The sequence below is a fragment of the Temnothorax curvispinosus genome, unplaced genomic scaffold (assembly GCF_003070985.1).
Source record: "Temnothorax curvispinosus isolate PA1 unplaced genomic scaffold, ASM307098v1 QBEX01017816.1, whole genome shotgun sequence".
Taxonomy (NCBI): domain Eukaryota; kingdom Metazoa; phylum Arthropoda; class Insecta; order Hymenoptera; family Formicidae; genus Temnothorax; species Temnothorax curvispinosus.
The window spans coordinates 104,909-128,063 of NW_020227596.1; the positions used below are offsets into that span (position 1 = coordinate 104,909).

General features: G+C 45.4%; 3 protein-coding genes and 2 long non-coding RNA genes across 10 annotated transcripts; 4 read left to right on the forward strand and 1 right to left on the reverse strand.

Annotated features, from left to right (window-relative positions):
• Positions 1-64: 64 nt before the first annotated feature.
• Positions 65-1,903, forward strand: LOC112467804 (muscle-specific protein 20). The gene is made up of 4 exons (XM_025036625.1): positions 65-172; positions 659-870; positions 941-1,061; positions 1,212-1,903. The coding sequence occupies exons 1-4, from the start codon at positions 143-145 to the stop codon at positions 1,401-1,403; spliced, it is 555 nt and encodes a 184-aa protein (XP_024892393.1). The 5' UTR covers positions 65-142; the 3' UTR covers positions 1,404-1,903.
• Positions 1,904-2,481: 578 nt separating this feature from the next.
• On the forward strand, positions 2,482-8,457 carry LOC112467800 (alpha-N-acetylgalactosaminidase). Of its 4 annotated transcripts, none has more exons than XM_025036619.1 (8): positions 2,482-2,591; positions 6,371-6,532; positions 6,622-6,796; positions 6,955-7,129; positions 7,217-7,311; positions 7,386-7,745; positions 7,929-8,093; positions 8,184-8,363. In XM_025036619.1, exons 2-8 carry the CDS (start codon positions 6,372-6,374, stop codon positions 8,361-8,363), a joined length of 1,311 nt encoding a protein of 436 aa, XP_024892387.1. In that variant the 5' UTR covers positions 2,482-2,591; position 6,371. The 4 variants fall into 4 exon arrangements, with proteins under 4 accessions (XP_024892387.1, XP_024892388.1, XP_024892389.1 ...); XM_025036620.1 differs by lacking the exon at positions 2,482-2,591 and adding an exon at positions 5,202-5,291; XM_025036621.1 differs by lacking the exon at positions 2,482-2,591 and adding an exon at positions 5,329-5,559.
• LOC112467805 lies at positions 2,598-6,364 on the reverse strand. 2 transcript variants are annotated; one of them, XR_003042322.1, is made up of 3 exons: positions 6,148-6,364; positions 5,045-5,284; positions 2,598-4,938 (listed from the first exon to the last, which is right to left on the reverse strand). It is a non-coding gene; the product is annotated as an uncharacterized LOC112467805 (long non-coding RNA). The 2 variants fall into 2 exon arrangements; XR_003042321.1 differs by lacking the exon at positions 6,148-6,364 and adding an exon at positions 5,475-5,567.
• A 693-nt stretch (positions 8,458-9,150) lies between the features above and the next one.
• LOC112467797 lies at positions 9,151-21,377 on the forward strand. 2 transcript variants are annotated; one of them, XM_025036613.1, is made up of 7 exons: positions 9,151-9,603; positions 13,023-13,239; positions 13,440-13,543; positions 14,128-14,319; positions 14,447-14,592; positions 14,716-14,842; positions 15,218-21,377. In XM_025036613.1, exons 2-7 carry the CDS (start codon positions 13,071-13,073, stop codon positions 18,659-18,661), a joined length of 4,182 nt encoding a protein of 1,393 aa, XP_024892381.1. In that variant the 5' UTR covers positions 9,151-9,603; positions 13,023-13,070; the 3' UTR covers positions 18,662-21,377. The 2 variants fall into 2 exon arrangements, with proteins under 2 accessions (XP_024892381.1, XP_024892382.1); XM_025036614.1 differs by lacking the exon at positions 9,151-9,603 and adding an exon at positions 12,630-12,723.
• A 707-nt stretch (positions 21,378-22,084) lies between these two features.
• LOC112467789 lies at positions 22,085-23,151 on the forward strand. The gene is made up of 3 exons (XR_003042320.1): positions 22,085-22,379; positions 22,547-22,703; positions 22,888-23,151. It is a non-coding gene; the product is annotated as an uncharacterized LOC112467789 (long non-coding RNA).
• Positions 23,152-23,155: the final 4 nt, after the last annotated feature.

Below are 23,155 nucleotides of genomic sequence, written 5' to 3' on the forward strand. Positions count from 1 at the left end.
GAGACACCCCGTATACAACCCTCTTACGTTGTTGGACAGATTTCTCCCCCGACTTGGCCCACGGTGATTCCGAACTCCTCCGGAACGTATAAAAAGCCGCGTCCAGAAGCCGCGGCACTTCAGTCTTTTCAAAAATATCAGGATGGCTCTAGAACGTCAAGTGCGCGCTAAGGTACATATATACATATATATACATACATATAATTTCAATTGTGTGGTGAAATCCGTTTCGATCCGTTTACGGTCACGTGCGTCATACATTGCAGTGATCTATTTTTTCGAGTTATTTATTACCTTAATTTTTAGACAGAAAGAAGCTAATCGTTTGATAATATATAGAAAACATATTAATCAAAAAGTATTTGCACACCCAGTTTTCTTACAATAGCTTTATTCGAAGGATTAATACATAATTACGAATTGTGTCCATAAGTAACTTATTACATATACTGTATGTAGTGAATTACTGATGAACAAAATTCGTAATTATGTATTATTTTTTTTATCCACTGTATGTAAAAAGAAAACATGTATTTTTCCGAAAGAGGTGTACTCTTTGAGATATTCTGGGATACTTGAAGATTTACAAAAACCTCGATATCCAACTTCTAAACAACAGTACGTTAGAATTCTAAGATTTGCGTACCATTTTGCGCAGCTTGCGGGGAAACGCAACCCCGAGCAGGAGAAGGAGGCACAGGAATGGATCGAATCAATCCTCGGCAAGAAGTTTCCTCCTGGTGAAGCCTTCGAAGACGTGCTCAAGGACGGTCAAGTCCTGTGTCATCTGATGAACAAACTCTCTCCTGGATCCGTACCAAAAATCAACACTACTGGCGGACAGTTCAAGATGATGGAGAATATCAATCTGTGAGTAGTGACCGGTGAAACATTTGTATCAATTGTAAATTATGCGGTAACAACATTGGACACGTTATAGGTTTCAAAAGGCGCTAAAGGACTACGGGGTGGACGACGTCGACGTTTTCCAGACCGTAGACTTATGGGAGAAGAAAGATATAGCCCAAGTAGTAACGACATTGTTCGCGCTTGGCCGGACGGTACGTTTTATTATTATTATCATCACTAATTTTATCAAAAATTTTACAACGATTTTCTTTGTACAAGTATTTTCTTTGTATGAGTAATTTTGACCGATATAATTAGTATCACAATTAAAAATATCAATATCAATATCTTTGTTCATTTAGACATACAAGCATCCTGAATGGAAAGGACCTTACCTAGGACCTAAGCCGTCAGACGAGTGCAAACGCGATTTTTCGGAGGAACAATTGCGAGCTGGCCAGACGGTAATCGGTCTTCAGGCAGGTTCCAACAAGGGTGCGACCCAGGCAGGCCAAAACATCGGCGCCGGCCGCAAGATTCTTCTTGGAAAGTAAATTAAAAATTCGGCACAGCTGCTTGCGAATCCTCTCTTCCAGTCATTAAAGCTAAAACATGTCGTACTTTTTTTGTATGTACACATAAATACGTATATATATTTTTTATTTTACTTTTGTAATTAAATGATAAACGGCTGCTATTTATTTCCCTTCATTTTACTTATATGATAGCCAATGTATCTCATCATAGTGAGTTCTAATCTTTTTATAGTTAATCAGAAGATACATCTCTATCAATTGACCCAATAAGCATACTTGATAAACTGATTTTTACGATTAAGGATATATATTTTTATGATGCTATCTTTATTTAATCAACTTTCTTATCTTTTCGCGCCCTGAGAGTTCAGTCTCGAAAAATGTTAAAAGTCAATGACAGGTGTATGCGTTTCAAAGCAACAAAATTTGTTATTTAATTAGTCGGTTGCGCACTTCAGAACAACGAAGTAATTGTTATCTAAACAATTCCAAATAAAGTTAGTTCTATCCATTCGAAATAACACGAGATTTCTTTTCCCTTTCCAGGAATCAAATTTTCGTCAAAAGTCAGTTTCAATTGACAATCCCATCCGCAACTTTTTCCCCCTTGTTTCAGCGATCGCCATTTAAGGATGCGAAAGCGACGTCGCGCTTCGCGGTGGAGACGTCGAAAATAAAACACGACGCGATGCAAATTGCGCGCAACTGTGCTGAAACTGTGCCAAGTTGAAGCAGAGCTTTAACGGGGCGCGTGGGATCAGTTCTATTGATATCCGAAAGATGCGTTACCTCGATGTTGCTCATCCAAAACGTTTAACAAAACGCGCTTCACGCAACATATGCTTCCATTGACATGTATATCTTTGGATCGAAAACGGCGATAATTTGTTATTTACGGCGGCTTATTTATCAGTCGTGCTATTAAATCAAATCATCAGGTAATCCAAGTAAACTTTATCAACGAAGATACGAGCCTATCAAATAGACGGTGCACGATAACGCACCGGGGAGAAATGCGATTGTTACATACAATCAGAACTCTCGAACACAAATGTTCGTATATATTTACAGAATGAGTGACTTGTGGATAACCACATCGATGTGCCCATCCACAAGTCACTCGTATATATAGAGAGAGCACATACATATATTGAGAAGCGCGCTGCAATAAAATAACACTCTCGCGCGACACGTGGCAGACAAAAGGTACGTTATTTTCTTTTTTTTTGTTCTTTCCTTATATTGCGCGAGAACCATTGATTGCGTGTAAAGACAACCGCTCGGCTCAAGTCGCGAGAGGTCTGCGTTATCCGCACGCTCGCGTGCGCCGTTTAATTCACTGCAAATAATAGATTTCTATTAACCGCGATTAGAAGAGACGCACCAGGTTTTCTAGAGGCATCTAAGAGATCCTCAAACATTATTCTTTCGTGGAGAATCTAAAAAATTTTTAAGAAGGCGTGTCTCTCGAATTGGATTCATCCTCGTCATCTGAATTTTACCGTTTCGATTTCTCCTTCGGAAACGCTATAAACGGTATCGAGGGGGGGGGAGGGGGAGGGAACAGGAGGAAGGAAGGGAGATGCAAATTATGAACGCGGGCGATGCTGTGACGCCTGTGACGGTGCTGGTCGACAATTCCGCGAGACGAATGGAGCGTGGATGTGGATCGTGCCAGGGTTACGATAGTTTAGAATGCGAGAGCCGATGGGAATATTTCATCGGCCTCGACCCGCCGCTTTCTGACACATCTCTAATACGGTCCACCGATTAGGACGCGACGCTAATTCGGTATCATTATGATAGTTTTTCTCCCTCCTATTTTTTTTCTCTCTTTTTTCCCTTTGAGATAGAGAGCAGAATTAGCTTGGCGGGGAGAGACGCGAGCGTGCAAGAAATCAAACTCTCCATTCCGAGGCGAAAGGGAGAAGGGGGAAATTAGAAGGCGAGAAGCTGCGCTCTTTTATGTCTTTCTTCGTGAAGAAATGCGAGGGAGATGGGTGTATAGCGTGTGTTTTCACGAGGATTTATCGCGATCGTTTATGTCCGGCGTTTAGTGTAAAGCATTTAATTTGCGACGGTTAAGATGAGACATTTGATATTCAACTGCAAAATACATTTAATTTGCGACGGTTAAGATGAGATATTTGATATTCAACTGCAAAATACATTTAAATTTGTTATTTATGTCACAATCATCTGTGATGTAACAAATTTCCGTTCGATTACGAGTGATTACGAGAAAAGATAAACATAAACACTTCTGCACGTTATTATATCTCATTATTACGAAACAAGATATTGGTATCAATATCGCGAATTATTAAAAGAGTAAACAAATATAGATGTGCATGCCGATATATTATTGAATAATCTATATTTCATTATATAACGATATCTTAAAATTCTTTTGTTTGATATCGCAATCTACAAAATTTTGAGATTTGGATTTAGAAATTTAAAGTTTCCATTGTGTGTGTGATAAAAAAGACATGCACTTTTCTGATTTCCCCGATAAACTCCATGCTAATTTCTTGCAGCGTCCCAGAAAATCAAAGAACGTAAATGAACTTAATTATTTTTTAATTATCTCCGCGGTATCTCGCGCGTTCTTTCGCTGGCAGCGATTGTGCTCGGAGCGACCGTTTCCGGTATGGCTCTCGAACCGCTAATAACGCGCAATCTGTACGTTTCTGAGCTGAAACTACAACCTATCACCATGATCAAACAACGTAACAAACCGTTCTCCTATCATTCCGGTGACCCACACTCCACACTCGACGTTCAACGATCAAGTGCGCGAAAGATTATGATCGCGCGCGATCAAGATCTCCGTGATACGGAGACGTTGGCATATAAATGAACGAACGCTACCGAAGTATCGCGATGACCGTCGCGCGTTATCTTTCTCTTTCAACGAGGTGTCTACATCACATTCTCTCTCTTCCTCCCTCCGGCTCCTCTTTCCCTTTTTTTCCACGGTTAGCAGAAGGATTGCGAACCGGTTCGCATCTATTTGGCTACTTTCTCGGCTCGCGTCGCGGCGTACCGCCCGCGCTATATGCGGAAATAATTTGGTACACGTTAGTTCACGTAGTAACACACAGTCGTGATATAATCACAATAATAATAAAATATTATTATTACGTTGAAAGAAAGGGAAGAGGAGAGCAAGCGAGAGTAGGGAAAGTAATTGTGACACAGGAACGCTAATAATAATAATCCTTCGCAGCGACAGCTATATAGCATCGTCTTGGGATTCGAGCGATCGTATAGGCCCCGAAAGAAGCCAGGCGACTTTTGAGGCATCCTGTACGGTACGGTTGCGAGTAATGAGAGTTCACGTCTCTCCCACTCGCGATATTACCATTGCCTGTCGTCGTCTTTCTCCCTCTGTCGAATCGCTCGACCGATCTCGCCGTTTTCTCGCTTTGTCTCCTCTCGCTCTCCGAACGCGCCGCGCCGTCCACGTCACTGCCCTTCCATCGGGCCGCGATGCTTTCATTTTTATCGGTGACGAGCGAAGCCAGCGTCCAGAGCGTCGACCAGATCTCTGTAGTATAAATCAGAGCGTCAACGAGAGTTCGGCATGAAGGGAGGAGAATCGAGCCTACTTTTCCGTACAGTATAGGAATAATCCTCGATGTCTCTTTGCAAACCTTGACTTCCGACAATACGCTCGCATACGCTTAGACGTGCGAGCCTTGAGGCGTCGAATCGAAACACGAAGGACGCATAATGATCATTGTTTAGCATCTTCCAGTAGCCTTCGGAAAAACGACATCTCGCACTCGTAGTTTTCCGTCGGGGAACATAGGCTCACGCTCACGCTCTATATTGCGTGTAAAATTACTTAGAAATTGCATCAAACTGCGGTGTAAAAAAAGAAATTGAACGCTCTGGAAGGTAAATAACTTTCGATTATTTCCTGAAATCATTAAAGAAGAGCAAGACACGTGAATATTTCATATTTTTATATCCTTCGTTTTTTTTCTATCTACTTAAGCATTTTATCTATGTGCATTTAATTTATCATTCGTAAGCATAAATTAGGAGTCATTACTTATTATAAGTATTCACAGAACGTACGAGACCTGTTAAACAGACTGAAGCCTTCGCGACAGCTGTCTAAATAAGAGCTGTATCATCTGAAAGTTTAATAAAAGATATCGAGGTAATGATAATAACACGTCGATTGAAGTCTCAAACTCAAAAGTTCCTTCAACGGCTCGGTACGCTAACACAGTCAACAAGTCAAAAATAAATAAATCAAAAAGGATCTAACGAAAGTTTGAAATCCGGAAAAAATCCAAATCCGCGTTCGATTTCGAGGCGCGAATATACTCCGTGAATTCTTTCACAAAAAAAAAGAGGAAGAGAAAAGAAAAAGTTCGCGAGGTTTCAAAGATTTCACAAGGCCGAAAAGTGATCTAACCTGTCGCGCGCACAACAGGTCACGACAGGTCCCCTAACCTCTTTGCCACTTGCCACACGGCAGCAGTGGCACATCCGCTCGCGTAGGAAACTCGGCGCGATTACCCGCGTTAACGCCAACGGGCACGGGCCGGTCTACGTACGACCGTTGTCGGTTGTACGTCCGTCGGCGGACGCGCGGCGGATCGACAGAGGCAGGCGCGGCACAACGCGAGTCGGCGACGGTGATCGCGCGTAAAAATGAAATGGGGCATTGGGTGAAAGTACTCGCGGCAGCGGCAGCGGCGGCGACGGCGGCGGCGGTGGGTGAGCGCGCGAGCGAGCCTACCTCTTATATCAGATCAGTACGGTAGGCGCGCCTCGTCACAACACCGCGTCCACCTCGCGTCGTTCCTCCTGGCCAGCGAGCTCCCCTGATGACCTCTCCGTCGACCGTTCTCTCACGGGAATCCTGCTCCGTTTCGCGCCCCCGGACTATGCTGCCGACCTGGTAGCCTCGTCGCTATCCTCGCTCATTGACTGAGAGCAGCTTTGTTGTTACCTTTCTGCAGAATGCTGCGCAACCTGTGGTCCCTTTGTGTTCTCCTGTCGCTGGTCACTCTGGTGCCAGCGCTGGAGAACGGCCTGGCCAGGACACCTCCAATGGGATGGTTAGCTTGGGAGAGATTCAGGTGCAACACCGACTGCAAGAATGATCCGGACAATTGTATAAGGTGAGCTTCCAGCAGTCTGGATGATACACGGATAGAATATTCGGTATAAGTGCAGAGGTAATTACAGTGGTCTCCTGTGTGATTCACAGTGATCGTCTTTTCCGGACCATGACAGACATAGTGGTGGCTGAAGGGTACGCTGCGGTGGGATACGACTATATTAATGTGGACGACTGTTGGTTGGAGAAAGAAAGGGATTCAAATGGGCAACTTGTGCCAGACAGAGAACGATTCCCATATGGCATGAAGAGTCTATCAGATTATGTAATTCACTGTCAATTGCTCTAGAAGTGTTCGTTACTCTGTTTCAATGTTAGCCAGTCGCATGAATTTGTTATTCTGCACTTGGTTCATTTCCCAGGCTCATAATGCTCTTTTTGTAACTGGGTAATTCTTCCACTAAACGCTTCCTTGTTTATCAGGTACACTCAAAGGGTCTCAAGTTTGGTATCTATGAGGACTATGGTAACTACACCTGTGCTGGATACCCAGGTATATTGGGCTACTTAGATGTAGATGCTGCCACATTCGCTTCCTGGGATGTGGATTATGTCAAGTTAGACGGTTGTTACTCACATCCCATTGACATGGATAGAGGTACAGTTAAATCCTATAAATAATCATGAGTTTTTTCTTTCTCTTAATTAAATAAATCAATATTAAAATGTGGTATATTTATGAAAGGCTATCCCGAGTTTGGGTTCCATCTGAATCAGACTGGAAAGCACATGATATATTCTTGCAGCTGGCCTGTTTACCAAATCTACGCTGGTATGAAGGTAAGGCATCGATGCATTTTCTTCGATTTATTTCTTCCAGAAGCAATCACTCTGACGGTTCATCTAATTTTCAGCCAAACTATACCGCGATTGCGGAACACTGCAATCTCTGGCGCAACTTCGACGATATCCAGGACTCCTGGGCCAGCGTAGAGAGTATCATCGATTATTACGGTAATAATCAAGATGTGATTGTGCCCATCGCCGGTCCCGGGCACTGGAACGACCCGGACATGCTGATCATCGGCAACTTTGGCTTGAGCTACGAGCAGAGCAAAACGCAAATGGCGATCTGGGCTATACTAGCGGCGCCGTTGCTCATGTCCGTCGATCTCAGGACAATCAGGCCAGAATATAAAGCCATTCTGCAGAACAAAAAAATTATCGCTGTAGATCAAGATTTGCTGGGCATTCAAGGTCGACGGATATACAAAGTGAGTGACTTAAAAGCTAAAGTGTCGGTGCCTCAAGTATATTGATGTGACGTATATGTTGTCATGAATCAGTTGAAATGCAAGATTAACGGTCATATTCAGTTATATTAGTGGTAATCATTCGGCTGAAACCATCGAAATGTGTCTCACACGGTGTGATTTATTGATAATTTACGATTGCAGCACAAGGGCATTGAAATCTGGGCAAGGCCCATCACCCCAGTTTACCAAACCTACTACTCGTACGCGATCGCGTTCGTTAACAGGCGGACGGACGGCACGCCGTCGGACGTGTCGGTCACGTTGAAGGAGCTGGGTCTACAGTATCCCGGAGGATACCGAGTGGAGGTTCGTAAGCGTCACGTGCTAACGGCTAATCCGGAATACATATCTTTAGGAAAAGAATTCGGAAGTGATCGTGATCGATGTACTTTTCAGGATCTGTACGAGGACGTGGATTACGGAGTGCTAACGCCACAAACCAAGATCAAGGTCAAGGTGAATCCGTCGGGCGTAGTGATACTTCGATGTAATCTGAATATAGACGACGTGTTTCGCTATACGCCGTATTCGCCCTTCAATCAGGTCTTCAAAGTTAGGCAAAATTCATTTGAATGATCGTACGTCGTAACGTATTACTTTAATTTCTATCGGCGTTTTTATATGCGCGTGCGCGCGCGTGCGTTACGTTCTATATTAACATAATATATAATATAAAGAAGAATAGGAAATAAAGAATTTTATAAACTTTATTCAACCACATTATTTAATACGATATTCTGTATCCGTATTTACGCTCTGCGCTTTTATATCGTATCCATATATCGCATCTGTATTACTTTACATATCTCCCTTGACTTTAAATAATCCACATTGGACCACTTGCACGTATAGTTTGCTGCGTTTGTTACCAAGCTAATACCCTCTGTCGAACTAAAACTCGATTCGTAAAAATCCTCTTTTTAGACGATCGTAAATTCAAAACGATCGATATCGCATTTACGTTAAAGAGAAAGGTTTCTTCGATTTTTGACAAGAAGCAATCTGGTCTAACACACGCGCGTCTCGCCGCACGTGCGAACGCCAAACGCATCTCTTTGTATTCGTCGCTTCCAACTCCCTTTGACGTCTGTGACACGTCACGAGGACGCGCAAGAATACTACAAATGTGCAATCGCGGGGACGTTCTTCACGGGGAGAACGTTCTCTATTATAAAGTTCGCTATAGATACCGCGTGCCGCACGTTTCTCGCGCATCTACCTACGCTCCCCCATCCACCCGCAGCTGGCAGGAGAAACATATCTCGTTACACCCACTCTCTCTTCCGCCCTTTCCTCCCCCTTACGCTGGTAATGCGTCACAGCGACGCCCGCGTCGCGTCGCGTCGCGTTACCTCGCGCGTGCTCCCTTCAACCCCCAGCGGAACCGCAGCCATTGTCGGAGGGTCGGTCGGTCGGTCGGCTCGATTCTTCGCGAAACGCGCGTCCATCGTGCGCGTGATACACCCTTTCGTCGCGCAAACGTCCCGTGTGAAAAAAAAAACGAGCGAGCGAGCGAGAAGGAGAAAGAAAGAGGGGAAAAGGAACAAAAAGGCGAGATTCAACTAACGCGAGGGCGATGTGAGAGGAATCCGTTTGTCGGCGCGATGAGACGCGAACATCCGCGCGACGCCGATTTCGCGCGAGCAACATCAGCACCAGCACTAGTACCAGCCGACGCTGCCACCGCTGTCGCCGTCGCCGACCCCGACCCCGCTGCCGACGCCGTCGCCGCTGTCACCGCGCTGCTGCACCCTCTTGCCGCCACAGCAGCGTATCGCACCGCGAGCATGAAGATTCCGCCTCTCTCATGACCCAGGTAAGTCTTGGAAGAAAGATCGTATTTTTGGCATTAGAACCGTTTAAACCCTGGCGTGTCCGATCCACGTCCTCGCCGTCGGTCTCCTCGCGGGGTGATGACGGTCTCGCGCGATTAGCGATATGGCGGCCGTCGCCGGCCCGAAACGGATTCGCGCGTAGGTAGTCTCTCTCGCGAAGAAATTGATTTTGCCTATTCCAGGGATACGAAGGTACGCGGTTGTTTTACGCGATAAGGTTGATACGGTCTTATCAATATCGAGTATACAAGGTGGTCGATAGCTTTGTGCTTGGTGTCGACGCTTGGGTTGCTCCGATCGCGGTGACTCCCGATTCGTTGCTATTCGTCGGGTACTCGGCTGTTTTTGGAATACCTCGATATCTGAATTCCTCAAAACTTGGATTTGCCATGTTGGCGATCGTCAAATCGGCATTGGTAGGCCTCGAAAGGGTTCTCAGTCATTGACGTAGAAGCGGAGCTCGCATGAATGAATAATGGCGCCACATCGAATCGTTTTGAACACGGTGACGCGTTTGGTGCTGCGTTACAGAAGGGAGTCGATAGTCTGCGGCTGTTCGCGTCGATTACACGCAATCGCGAAATTCCATTATCCGACACTGTCGAATCCTTCTTTATTTTGACGCATCTCGCGGCCCGAATTTCTGAAATGGAAATTGATGAATTGTTACACAAAATTTCGAAAAATTATTACAAGTGTTGCGAAACAGTGGAGGATTCGAAAACAATATTCATCTAATTGCTAGCTTCAATTAATTCTGTAATTGAGCCATGCTGGGGGCAGGCGTGTTTCGAATTTGTTAGATAACGGATAGTTGAAATGCGCGAATTACATAATTTTTATTATATAATTTGTTGTATTATTTGCACGCGCGTTGTAAAATTCTTTACTGATTTTCATGTAACTAGCTTGCTCTCACAATTAATTCCATCGCTTGTTTACCTGACATTACGAAATATAATGCCGTCTTTACTCTCCCCCTCGCCATTGTGTTCTCGTTGAAATGACTCTGATCTAATCTCATTATACCCGTATTAGATACGCGAGATAACACGATTGTTGCGCCTCGCAAAGCTCAATTAACACATAACCGGGACGGGAAACGCAGAGACGGGATACGCATATGGATGACGTGGTGATTCCGAAGTGTCACCGCGTACAAATCGGTAGGGGCACTCTCTATTTATCATATTTCGTATGTAGGGCGGCGCAGATAAATCGATACGCGGCACTTTCATTCATGGCTGCCTCTCTCACGGTTGGCACATTGCCGTTGCTCTACGTACACCACCCACGCCGTCGAGAGACCAACACACTTACGACCCAGCCGTTACGTAGCGCGTAGTCTAACCGTGGTGGCACAGTGGTTCTCCTTCTCCATCGAACGGGGTGGCGAATGTTCGTCGGGTGCAATATCTCATCATGTTGCGGAAATCTCGGTGTCCGTATAGTACAAAGCGCGCGTCGACTCCTAGTTCGTTTCGCGCCCCCAAATATCCATAGGCAGCGAGAAATCTGTAATTTAGAAAAAAAGAGCTATGACGGTGCATGGATCGCGTTTCTCGCGTTTCTCTTTAGTTAAACAATGATTATCTAATTAAATTAGTTTGCGATCTACGCTCGACGCGATCGGCCCTTAGTCCTTGAACGGACAGGCGACGTTTCGTGACGTAAGCACTCGCGTGGGATGCATTTCACATTCTATTTATAAGTCGTTGTCATTAGTAGCATGCAGACGAGTCTCTCTCTCTCTCTCTCTCTCTCTTTCTTCTCGATATAAGCGCATTGTAGCCTGACAATAATTCAATCGTTGAAATTGATTGGAGAGTGAGAAGCGGTGGCTGTAGACTACGCGTTATTTCTCTGTTCGAAAGATTTTATGTTTTATGTTGTTCGAAGTCCGGAAGTCCAAGGAGAAGCATTCTAACACGTCGACGCGTGTCAAAGATCACGAGTCAAAGTTCAGTTCAGCGACGCTTGCACGTGTCTCTCTTGAGAATGAGCTCCCGTAGAATTCTTTGCGAATTAATAATCGCATCTCGTGCATCACTGCACCGCGCCGCATCCCTCGGAAGCGAGCAACAGCGCGCACGTCGATATTACGTCGACGTACACGTCCGCCCGCCCGTCCATCCATCCACCTATCTATCCATCCATCCATCCGTCCATCCGTCCGCCCGCCCGCCGTCGCACCGGCCGTTCGTTTGCGTTGAGTGACGACGGTTGACATTGGTCGTCGCGCACGAGGCATCCGGTGACATCCTTAAATTAGTTAAACTAGTGCATCGCGAGAGAGACTAACCCAGTTATGCGAAAGGGGGATATCGAATAAATTCAGCGCGCAGCCGCGTATCGGAAGCCTGCGAACGCATATACACACGTACTCGGCCCTTACGTCGCTCGCTCGCACGCGACAGGGATGAAGGGAACCACGCGACGTGCGAAGGGGGAATCACAGGGAAGATGAAGGCGGGGAAGAGCGCGCTGCTCTTTGAAGTCGGTCCACTGTGCCTCCGACGGCGTTCGCCACGGCATACAATGCGGGGGTGGCGGTGGCGCGAGTGGAGAGCAGCCCTCGCGCCAGGCGGATTTTCCGCTCGGTGACGCTCGCCAAAGGATCTATTTAAAGGATCGGTTTTCGGTCGTCTATCTTCGATTGCGACTTTTGACTTCCGAGCTCCCTTTGAAACGCCGCAGTTCGCGGTGTCCCGGTGTTCCCGGTCATCGAGTTCGCTTCGCGAAAATTCCGTGTCGGCCCGATCTTCGAACCGTGTTCTCCATGGAAAGGAGCGTCGTCGATCTCATGACATTCCTGGATGTCTGCCAGCTCTATCTGCACACCAGAAAGAAATCCCGGAATCTCTGCACCCTCTGGGCAATCGTGACGTTCATCCGCACGGAGGATTACACCGGCGACTTTTTGCGATGGTGTCGAGCGTACACGGTGCCCCGTTTGCGGTACCGCTCCGATGATCGCGCCAAGAAAACGGAGAACACGGAGAAGTGCAGGCCCGACAAGCTGATACTCAAACTGCTGCAGGAGCTGTTTTATTGCGGATGCTTGCCACCCTGCGAGATTGGGCTATGAGCAAAAACGCGATGTGCGTTATCATCGTATTATACAAGTATAGGCGTAGCCTTCCCATGCGTTAATCCGGTTATTCGGTGGCCTGTGGGCTGCAGGTTCTAAAAATCAACAAAGTAACTCGTTGACATTTCGGTAGTTCGTAGTTGTAGTTGAAGGAGAATCCGTTCACTTCGGTGTAAATACCTCGGTACCTTGTTTAAATCTCCACGTTCCTGTCAAATTGTTTTTCTCGATCTTCGAGTGCCTTCAATCTTCGAAGTTGAATCACTTTTCGATTGTTCAATTTAGAGAGGTAAATGTTTCTGTGTGCAGCATCGTGAGCGCACATGTGGACGAGGGTAAATTACCTTAGCGAGAGGGATGTCTGAGAGCGACGGAGAGCATGCAGCTCGCTCGGTGGCCTTAGAGCAAGCCTACGTCCACGAAGTATACGAGCAATGTGCCGAGAAGACCACGCAAAGTAAACACTGGCCACGAGTATATCAGTTTCTTCAAGAGCTCGAACCGGGTGCCCTCGTCTGTGACATCGGTCAGTCAAAAACATATTGTACTTTACGTGAGATGGCTTTTTTTTAACAAATAAGTTTCATTGATTGTGTTGTGTAAACGCTTGTCAATACACAATGGCGAAGTATTCATCGCATAGTTAACAGAGTTTGCGTTCCGCAATGCTTTACATCATTATATTACCTCTCCGTCCATGTAACAACGTTATGTCGCTATATCTAGGTTGCGGCAACGGAAAATATCTCAGCGTAAATCACAGCGTTTTCAAGATAGGAGTGGACCGATGCAAGCGTTTCACGGACATCGCGCGCGAGAAGGAAAACGAGGTGCGTGTACATATCACTTATATGTAATGTATATAGAAGCTTTTTTATTTTTTAACCCTTAAATGCCACCCGGGATCCAGCGGACCCCAGACCTTTTACAATGATATATTTTCAAATGTTCCCCCCAAAAATGGAGCTTATGCTTCCATTGATGATAGTTGAGTGATTGACCTAACCGGTTGTACACTTAGCAGTACTCAGTTTACTTAATTTTTCATACTATGTTGAAATTGAAATTTTAACAATATAAGCATTTTATTCTCTTTTCTAAGCCTTGAACAACATAGAAAATAATTTTCATAACTAAATATCAAAAAATCAATGAGTAAGGAGACATTTTTCATGCTGGGGTCTTTTAGACCCCATGTGTCATTTACGAGATTCTTGAGAGGTGCGGCATTTAAGGGTTAACTAATTTATCAGTTAACCTCTTTTTATATATATATATATATTATTATAGAAATTGTATATTTTCTGCGCAAGAGAATTTGAAGAACTGATTTCGAATTCATGCGTGCAAATATTTTATTATGTATTACGGTTGAATATTTTACTCACGGAATCACTTGTTTTTGTACAATAAGGTTCTAATCTGCGATAATTTGGCTCTACCATTCCGAGAAGAGAGCTTCGATGCGGTGCTGTCGATCGCTGTGGTGCATCATTTCGCCACCACGGAGAGGAGGGTACACGCATTGAAGGAGCTGGCGCGAGTCCTTAGAATCGGGGGTCGACTCGTTATATCCGTCTGGGCTATGGAACAGAAGCATAGAAAGGTAAAAAAATTTCTCCCCTTTTACTTCATTTTTTAATTAATCTCACTTAATTTCTTCCTTCAATAACCAATATTTTAAATGTCTAAATTACACGAATTATATTATTATTATCTATATATATTCGCAGTTTGAATCGCAAGATGTTTTAATACCGTGGCCCAAGTCGCATTGCATGAGCACAGCGTCAGATGGAACGAAGCATTCGGGTGTATCGGACAGTAACGAGAAGCGAGATGATGATGCTGCACAGAAATATCCGTCATTCTCCAAGAGGTGAATTTTTGATAAATTATCTCACCGATGTTAGGATTGATCCTAGCATGTTTAGTTCCGTCTTCGTGCAATTTCCTGTAAATATCGTATGTAGGTCATAACTGTCATGATTTCTTGTTCCAGAAATAACCAACGAAAATGTAAAAGCAAGAGTTATTGGATCGATCCGATATTCAGCTTGTCACCATCCACCAGTAGTCTCTCTAGTCCGAATGAGACTTGTTATAGCTGTTTCCGGCGAGCGTTACAGGTAACTAGATGAGTGAGTGAATGAGAGAGAGAAAGAGATAGAGAGTGATTACCTATAAATACAACATTTTAAACTCGAGCACTTAAAAAGTCAACTAAAAGTGTTTTTGACAATATTTAAAGACTTAAAGATATTTCTCTATTGATATTCCTTCTCACAATATTTAGTCATCACAAAGTTAAATGTCAAGTTAAATGTCAAGAGTTGTTCACTTGAATTTCTTCATTTGACCGCTGCTATACTTTGTTTCGAAAAAAAATATCAGAAGGAAAGAATTGAATTTTTCCTGTTCCGTTACTTCCAGATTATATTTATAGTATATTTTTCAATTATTATTGTTATCCATGATTAGCAAGTTTGCGTGATTATTTTCAGAAATTAGCGAGGAGCAGACGCGGAGGTGGCGGTCGTGCATGGTTTCCTGGAAGTTGGCAGAGCGGTACGAAGAGCCGGCGACACTACGACCCTGAGGACTCGACCGATGTGGACGAGCTGCCGATCGAGCTGCGCCGCGTAGAGACCACGCATACACTGACAATGACGAACAAGCATTCCGCAGATACGCTAAGCATCAAATCTAAAAGCTTGGGCGATATCCTGGAGATTGAACGGCTCGATTTGGTGCGTTCCCGGTCTAGCATCCCGGGTTTCTACTCGACGTCCGAGCTGATCCTGGACGAGCGATCGGTTTCATCATCGTCGAGTGGCTCAAAGCCGCGGCTGGTAAAGCAGAAGTCATACGTAGAGGAAATCAGTTTGGAGAATCCCGAAGACACTGCCATTGAAAACCTGATCAAGGACCTCCCGGACTTCTCCTGCCAGCCATTGCGCAAGCGTAACGTACCGTTAAAGCAGAGCTCGATGAACGAGGAATTGATGTCGACGGAACGGCTGGAGGAGAAGGAACGAGTGCGCCGGAATATCATGAAGCAGGCGTCGCTGAACGAGGAACTCATCTGCAAGTGGCGAACATTCGAGGCACTCAAAGATTCGATCAGTCCGGTGAGCGCCAGTCGGCGCTTCCAGCTGCTAAAGGACGGACTCACCAATAAAATAAAGCGCTCCACAACGAATATCGAGAAGGTCTCTAGCATGTCTATCAAGAATGGCTTTGTTCGAATGCTGCAGGGATGGAAATCCTGCGAGAGCGAATCGGCGTCCGCCGAGACGGCGGAAGCAGCGGCGAAGTCGAAGACAACGGACAATAAGGTGCAACCAGTAACGGTGGTAAAACGTAGCATCGAGGGTGTCGAACGTCGTCTCTCGCGCGAAGACGGCTCTGACTCGTCCAAAGATAGCAGTCTACAGAGCGACACCAGCGTGGACTCTGAAGACAGTTTCGCATCTGTGATTTACGTGCCGAAGCAGGACGTCGCTGCCCCGGCACCGCCGGCGTCGTCCTCGGTCAATGAGGTTCCTCCCGCGCCGCGACCGGCGGCGTTGCAGCTCGGCACGACGTCGGCACCGCCGTCGCCGCGTGTCAAGCAGCCGCTGGATGGTGGTCAATCGTCTAGATTCAAAGTGGTCGGCGTGTCACCATTGCTAAAACAGCAATCGACCGTCACGAATACGAGTGTGAGTACGCACCTCGGTAATGCGATAAAGCCTAGTGCGCCGACCGTCGTCTGCAAGGAAGCACCCGATGATGTTTTACAATCACCGACGTCAGACGGAAAATCCCGTCTCACATCGGAATCGGTGGAACCGGACGTGGAACCGGACGTAGAGCCGGACACCACGTCGCTGATACGTACCTTCCACGACGTCCCCAAGGTCGGTCGCGAGCCGATCGCGAACGAGGACGACAGCCGAAAAGCCAGATTGAATCAGATTAAGGAGCTGCTCATAGCGAAGCCGGGCTTTGCAACGCGCGCTAGACCGTCGTTTCCTTTGGTAAGGCGTGCCTCCACGGCGGCATCCGGTCGTCTGGAGACAGTCACGAGGATTTTACCACGTTTGCTATCCCTGGAATTGTTCAATCCGGAGACCGATGATTTGGATAGCGATTCCAGCGGCGTCTCGTCGCCGGAGTCAGTCGGTTCGGTGATCAGCGTTACGTCGGATGAACGGTACATCGCGAGGAGGGAGGCTGAAGAAAAGAAAAACAACGCACAGACAGATGAGAGTCTTTCCAAGTCAAGTGGAGACGATATATCAAAGAGGACGAAGGAAACGGAAAGTAGTATACGTGACGATGAGTCGCTGAGTATTGGAACAACGTCACTCGAGGATTTGAATGCACCTCTGGATCCTCTGCACGACATCTCGTCCGTGGACTTCGAGAATGACACGCCCTTTGCAGAAACCGAGATAATGCGTGACAATTCGCAAGATAATTTAACAACTGACACGGTCTATCCCACATCGCGCATTCTTCTGGACAGCGGGAAGTCTATCTCCTCGCAGTCTATGAGGCTCCTGGAAGCCGCTGCCAACGTGGCGAGCTCCCTGGAGGATGCCGTGGAGACAGCGATTCAACACAATGCCCAAGTAGAACAATTCTCCCAAGTTGCACAACGGCAGAACAATGATGGCTTCTGGTCGAACGTGCGAACGCGGCCATACCTGAAGCAGGATTGTAAATCCGCTTCGGTAGATTTGGGCGGTTACGCTGACGAATCGAGCAGCGATCTTATACGAGATATCAGTCGGTACTGCCAGAACTCGTCGTTCGATTTTTTCGAGGTCTGCAAGACGTCGAGGACCACGTCGTCGTCGTCGTCGTCGAACGTCGCGGAAAATAACGTGGATGCGGAGTCGGACATCACGGCCTGTTGGGACGGATGCAATCAAGTACCCAAGGAGACTTCGTGGATCGTAAACGAAGCGTACGCTAGGAGTGGACACGACAAGTTCGCCAATGTGGTCCAATCCAAACTGACACCTAAATCCTCTGGATCTCTCTGCGAGGATACCATTTTGGAATCCGAATTCGATCGTAAATTTCCATACGATTCCAAGTACGAGGTCAAGTACGAAGCCGAGCCCAAAACTACTTTCATATCCAAATACGATGAAATGTTTAGAGTCAATCGCGAATCCGAAGAGAAATTAAAAGCTGAAGTCGATCTCGTATCTAGATTCAATCCCGAATCCAATAGTAATTTCGTAAGTGATACCAAAAAATCGTTTATCAATGCTGAAAGCACGCTCAATCTCCAATCGAAAGCAGGACGTAAATCTAACATTAATCAAGAGCACTGTCGCTCCGCCAACCCTTCGTCGTTGTTGCGCAGCAACTCGGACGACACGTTGGACTTCGTGATGGTATCGAAGACGGGCGAGTTCGAATGCGAGGAGGCAGCGGAGAGCTCGAAGGCGGCCGGAAAGTGGCGTGCCTCTCAGAGCGGATTGTCGATGGACTCGAGCGACGTAGGCGACTCTCTGATAGAGAACGCGACGACGAGCCTGAGTGACGGCAGCCAGACGGCGTCGACTGCGAGACTGTTCACCGGCAGCACGGCGTCATTGGTATCGAATCCGAATGCAGGGAACACCCGTCGGTGCTCGATGGAGCGACGAAGACTGCAGGAACGTGGCCGTTCGTTAGACGAGATGTCGAGCGAGACGAAGAGGCGAGAGGGCTGTCCAGTCACCGCGAGCACCGACACCCTAAGCAATGCCTCGTCCCAGGAATCGTTGCCCTCCGATCGCGGTGGCGGTTCCATTACCTATCACCAATATTATCACGTCTTTCGGGAAGGCGAGCTGGATCAGCTGATCAACAAGTATGTTGAGAACCTGCATATCATCTCATCGTATTATGACCACGCTAGCTGGTGTGTCGTCGCGGAAAAAGTGCAGGTCTGGACTATATGACTTCGGATACGGATCATCCTATGAAGGACCAGCGGCTGTCACGATTCGTTCTCGGCCGTCTTCGCCAAGTTGTACCGGGTGTCTCGATAGGAGATGTCAGCAAGAAGGGATCAACTAGGTTCAACTTAATAAAAATTCGCATCTGCTTAGTTTCACTTTTCAGTCGAAAATAGTTCTCGGTCTACTAATTCAAGAAAAAACGAATCGCAAAACTAAGAAACTATACGAATATACAATTCCTAAATCCTTTGATTTTTAATGTTTAACACGGTTCGCACCCATTTAGGATTTGGATTACGAAACGGCGTGTTGGAAAGAATTCTTACTTTCGAGATAATAGTACTGATCCCTCTTTTTTTGGGGCACACAGTACACTCCGGTGGACGAATTAAATGAGGTTAAGCACGAGAAATCTCGGTTCGAGTGCGAGGTTTACGACTCTAAATCCGTACACCTAAGAGTCCAAGGATCTCAAAATTTAGGGGTCCAAGAATCCAAGGATTTAAAGGCTCAAGGATTTCATAATAATCCAAGTTAATGAGTTAAATCACGAGTTGACTTTCTAACGGTCCGTTCTCAAAAACTCTACGACCTATATCGCTATTGAAATATCGCTTTACGCTCGTTGAACATTCCTTTCACGTTTATCTCATCGAGATATATCTGTCCGTGATGTCACTGAAGTGATGTGACGCTGAAATATAACTTTAAAGTTAATAAGAAAGATTAATATGGTATAAACGAATCAACACAATAGAATTGATACGTCATGAGATATATCCAATAATAAAATAGGAAGCATTAAAAAAATGTTTATCCATTTTCTTTTGGTTTTATTAATTGGCTTCTATTAATAATTGCAATAACTTTTCATGTTCCACGGCTCGTTTGGCTTTAGCTTCACTTCAGGGACGTTTAGGACTGTTCATTTCATTTATCGGAGTCGCACATCTCGGAACAACGATTGCAGAAAGCACGATTCTTCGAGGACACATAAGAGTAAAAGAGAGAGAGAAAAGTATTATTTGCTCGAAGGGTGTTCTCGTTTTCTCAAAGAATGGTGCGATCTGATTGTACATGCGTTAAGCGTAAAAGTTCAGTAAAAATTCAAGAACGGCAATTGACTCCCGACTATGGAGCGCGTATTTTCTAGCTTCTCGAGGAACCGACAATATCCGAACGCTTGAACGTAGATATACCTCAATAATGCGAACGTTCCACTTCCAGAAATGTATACATGCATACTTTTACACACGTGTTTGCGTACATACACATGTACTAGGGTATCTCTTATTTGTATAAAAAATTCTTGCACGGTGATGGGAGCATCGGCAAATTAAATTGTCGGTATCGAAATTGGCAACAAAATTAGAAAGAATGATAACATTTCGAACTTGGATGATTTATAGAAGGAAAGAAAACGCGTGGAATGTGTGTGCGAGATATTTGCAATAATCGGACGTGAGCAAGTAAGGGACATCCTAATACACATACCCATTCACATACAAACACGTACATATACACACATACAAACACATACGGCATACGTACGTACATACGTGATATATATATTAGGATATAAGGATTCAAGGATCCCCCAATGATCTAAAGATTGAATGCTTATATCCTTGGATTCTTCGCCCTAAGTTCTTCGATTCCTCAGACCGTTCAACTTTTTTCGTTAGACCACTTTCGTTAGAACACACTTTTATTACCGACCTCCTTCGTTCCGTGAGTGCTCACCTCTTTGGAAAGCCTCAGTTTTCCCACAATCGTATTCCAAAATCTTCGAACATTTTAGTCCGCGCAATCTTTAGATCCGTAATCTTGAAATACACGAAAGGTCTCTTAGCGTGTTGTTATATTTGACAATTTTTAAATTCGTATACAGTAAGACATTCGGCGACTGAAGATCCAAGGATCCAAGCATCCGTTTTACGGTACCGTATACTCACACGTCGCATAGAGCAGGGCATAAATGTAATCTAAGCTTCGTTATTTTTATGATCTCAATTAGTTATATCGTAGTCGAGAACCAAGTTTTTATCGCGACCCTTTAACCGGTGAATCGGACGCAATCCCTTTGCGCCAGAAACAGACCTCCTGCAATGAAATTGCCGATGAAATTCCACGATATCGTAGGATAAATTCTCATAAGATATTGTATATCGAGAGTGATATAATAGATACTCGCATCGGATCGCTAAAGTTAACGCAATATTACATTAAGGACTTTTTAAGGACAGGACGGGAAACCTGTCTCTCGTAGTTTTCGGCGCACAATATGCGGCAGAACGCACTAAAAAAAAAAAGAAAGAAAACGAAAAAAAAAAACGAAAAAGAAAATACAATGGACAAGGGCGAGCTTGGAATTACTGGTTAAAGGGTGATTCGATCGAGATGAGGCACAAGCTGCCGTTTCCGTTTCCGGAGAACCGTTCGGTTAGCCAGACGCATTTAACAGAGGTAGTCGACGATGTGTTTTCTTTTTCTAATTTATGGAATGATTTACACTCGTACCCGTTTCGAAGGAGGAAACGCGTATCAGAAGCGTGCGTGCGTGCGTGTATGTATGCGTGAGAAAGAGAGAAAGATAGAGAGAGGGTAGACCAAAGACGCAATCTCGAGAAAGAGAGAGAAACCGGTGTAAATATGTAAAATAAAGTGTTCCTGACGTAAACGCACAGACGATCGTCAGAAGGCATAGCTCCAACAAGCGGCAATTTCGCAAGAGAATTCTTTGTCGGCCATCCAGTTCCTCGTTCCTTCCTCGTCATATCCGTACCGATTTCCAGGAAGCTGCGGGATAAATTTTGGGAGAAGAGTCGGTTCTTAATAAATAAATTCTTAATAAGTAATTTATTCATTCTTAATAAGCCATTTATTCTTTAATAAGCATGAATTCTTAGTAAATATAGCGATCGATGTGATCATGTGATTCGATTCAGGTTTCCGGGATGCCATGGAGAATAAATTGCGGAAGAAAAATCTGCAGACTGCACATTTAATAAGCAAACAACGCCCGACATGTGCTTTAACGCAGAGTAAATATTAACGGTTATTAGGCATACGAGATCTCGCTTGTTGATGGAAAATGTCAATATTCAAGAATTATTTTAACTCGACGACTGGACGCCGGAGTGCAAACCAAACGGATTTTCGTAGCGCGCCAGCACTTGGTCCGATTGGCCCCGTTCAGCAGACACAACTGTTGAGTTCGTCTTATCAACACTCTGCGTTGATTGGTTGGTTCTAGAAGTAAGAGCCAATCACGTTCGACTGCTACTCAGCGGCTTGGTCTGCTGAACGCGTCCATTGGTGATTGGTCAATACTTTGTCGGTAACGACCACCGGTAATGAGGGAAGCGCGGTACTTGCGCGAGATAAAGCAGGTAGGTTAGATACTCGCGGAGGGGTAAAGATCGATAGTATTGGATAGTATCCATACTTTGACCGAGAACGAGAAGCCGCAAAGGTGACGACTGACGAGTGACGCTGAGAGATTGTTTCGAACGTTGGGCTTAAAAAATTTTCAACGATAAGCGTCGAGCCTAATCTAATCTTTTCACATATACTTCGAACAAAATGTTCACCCAATGTTATCCGTCGTTAATGTGTGATAACTATCAGCGCGATACGACGGCAAATTTGCAGCGAATACTGCGAGCAAGATTTGCTGTTACGTAGCTCGACACGCTTCTTTAAACACTTTTAAAAGGTATACTTAAAAATAAATACTTAAAAGTATTTGAAGATAATCTGGTAGCTGAGTAGAGCTTCGACCAAGTTCCGTTTAGCTTAATCGGCGATTAACACCTGTCGAGCAACACCTGCGGTGCTTAATCAATGTGGATAAATTATCTTTTTATGCATGGTTTGACACAGAAAAAAAGATGAATTCAAGAACGACGAATCGCGAATCCCTCCGTTGCGTGATAGTAATTACTTGGCAATTGACGCTCCGTGGAAAAACTTTCTGTCGAGGAAACTGAGCGAAGCCTTCCCGGGGAAGAAAGGGTTAATCGTGCGCGCTACTGACGGGGTAAGTCTCGCAAAATTTCAACTATTTCATTATTCGACGAACAAAATTAAATAATATAGTTTCGTGGTGGATGTCGGAGATATTCTAGAAAAGTGCGGCATGCCGTTCGGTTACATAAGGCGAGACTTGGAGCAACGAAAAACAGATAGAACGATAGCCGACGAATTCAAATTTCGTTTATCAGGACGTTCGAGCAGAGCCGAGGCGAGGGAGGGAGCTAGCCCATCACGTTTCCCAACGAACAGACGCGAGAGAAAGAAGATCAATTTACGGGGGCGACGCGGGCGCAAGCTGAGAGCTCTCGACGACGGACAACGGTCTGACGGATCTTCGCTCCTCGCGCAGCATCGAAATCGGGCAAGCGCTTAAATCGGGTCGTCGGCATCGCTCGCGCTCGTCGCCGACGGCGCGGCGGTGCTCGCTCGCCCGCTCGCTCGTTGGCGCGTAATCGG

What these genes read in the sequence shown, in the direction of transcription:
- LOC112467804 (XM_025036625.1), top strand. Translation starts at nt 143, where the DNA reads ATGGCTCTAGAACGTCAAGTGCGCGCTAAG. An exon ending in ATGATGGAGAATATCAATCT is followed by an intron (nt 871 to 940) that starts GTGAGTAGTGAC and finishes GACACGTTATAG; the next exon opens with GTTTCAAAAGGCGCTAAAGG. An exon ending in TGTTCGCGCTTGGCCGGACG is followed by an intron (nt 1,062 to 1,211) that starts GTACGTTTTATT and finishes TTGTTCATTTAG; the next exon opens with ACATACAAGCATCCTGAATG.
- LOC112467800 (XM_025036619.1), top strand. Translation starts at nt 6,372, where the DNA reads ATGCTGCGCAACCTGTGGTCCCTTTGTGTTCTCCTGTCGCTGGTCACT. An exon ending in TCCCATTGACATGGATAGAG is followed by an intron (nt 7,130 to 7,216) that starts GTACAGTTAAAT and finishes TATTTATGAAAG; the next exon opens with GCTATCCCGAGTTTGGGTTC. An exon ending in CCGGAGGATACCGAGTGGAG is followed by an intron (nt 8,094 to 8,183) that starts GTTCGTAAGCGT and finishes TGTACTTTTCAG; the next exon opens with GATCTGTACGAGGACGTGGA.
- LOC112467797 (XM_025036613.1), top strand. Translation starts at nt 13,071, where the DNA reads ATGTCTGAGAGCGACGGAGAGCATGCAGCTCGCTCGGTGGCCTTAGAG. An exon ending in CGCGCGAGAAGGAAAACGAG is followed by an intron (nt 13,544 to 14,127) that starts GTGCGTGTACAT and finishes TTGTACAATAAG; the next exon opens with GTTCTAATCTGCGATAATTT. An exon ending in GTTTCCGGCGAGCGTTACAG is followed by an intron (nt 14,843 to 15,217) that starts GTAACTAGATGA and finishes GATTATTTTCAG; the next exon opens with AAATTAGCGAGGAGCAGACG.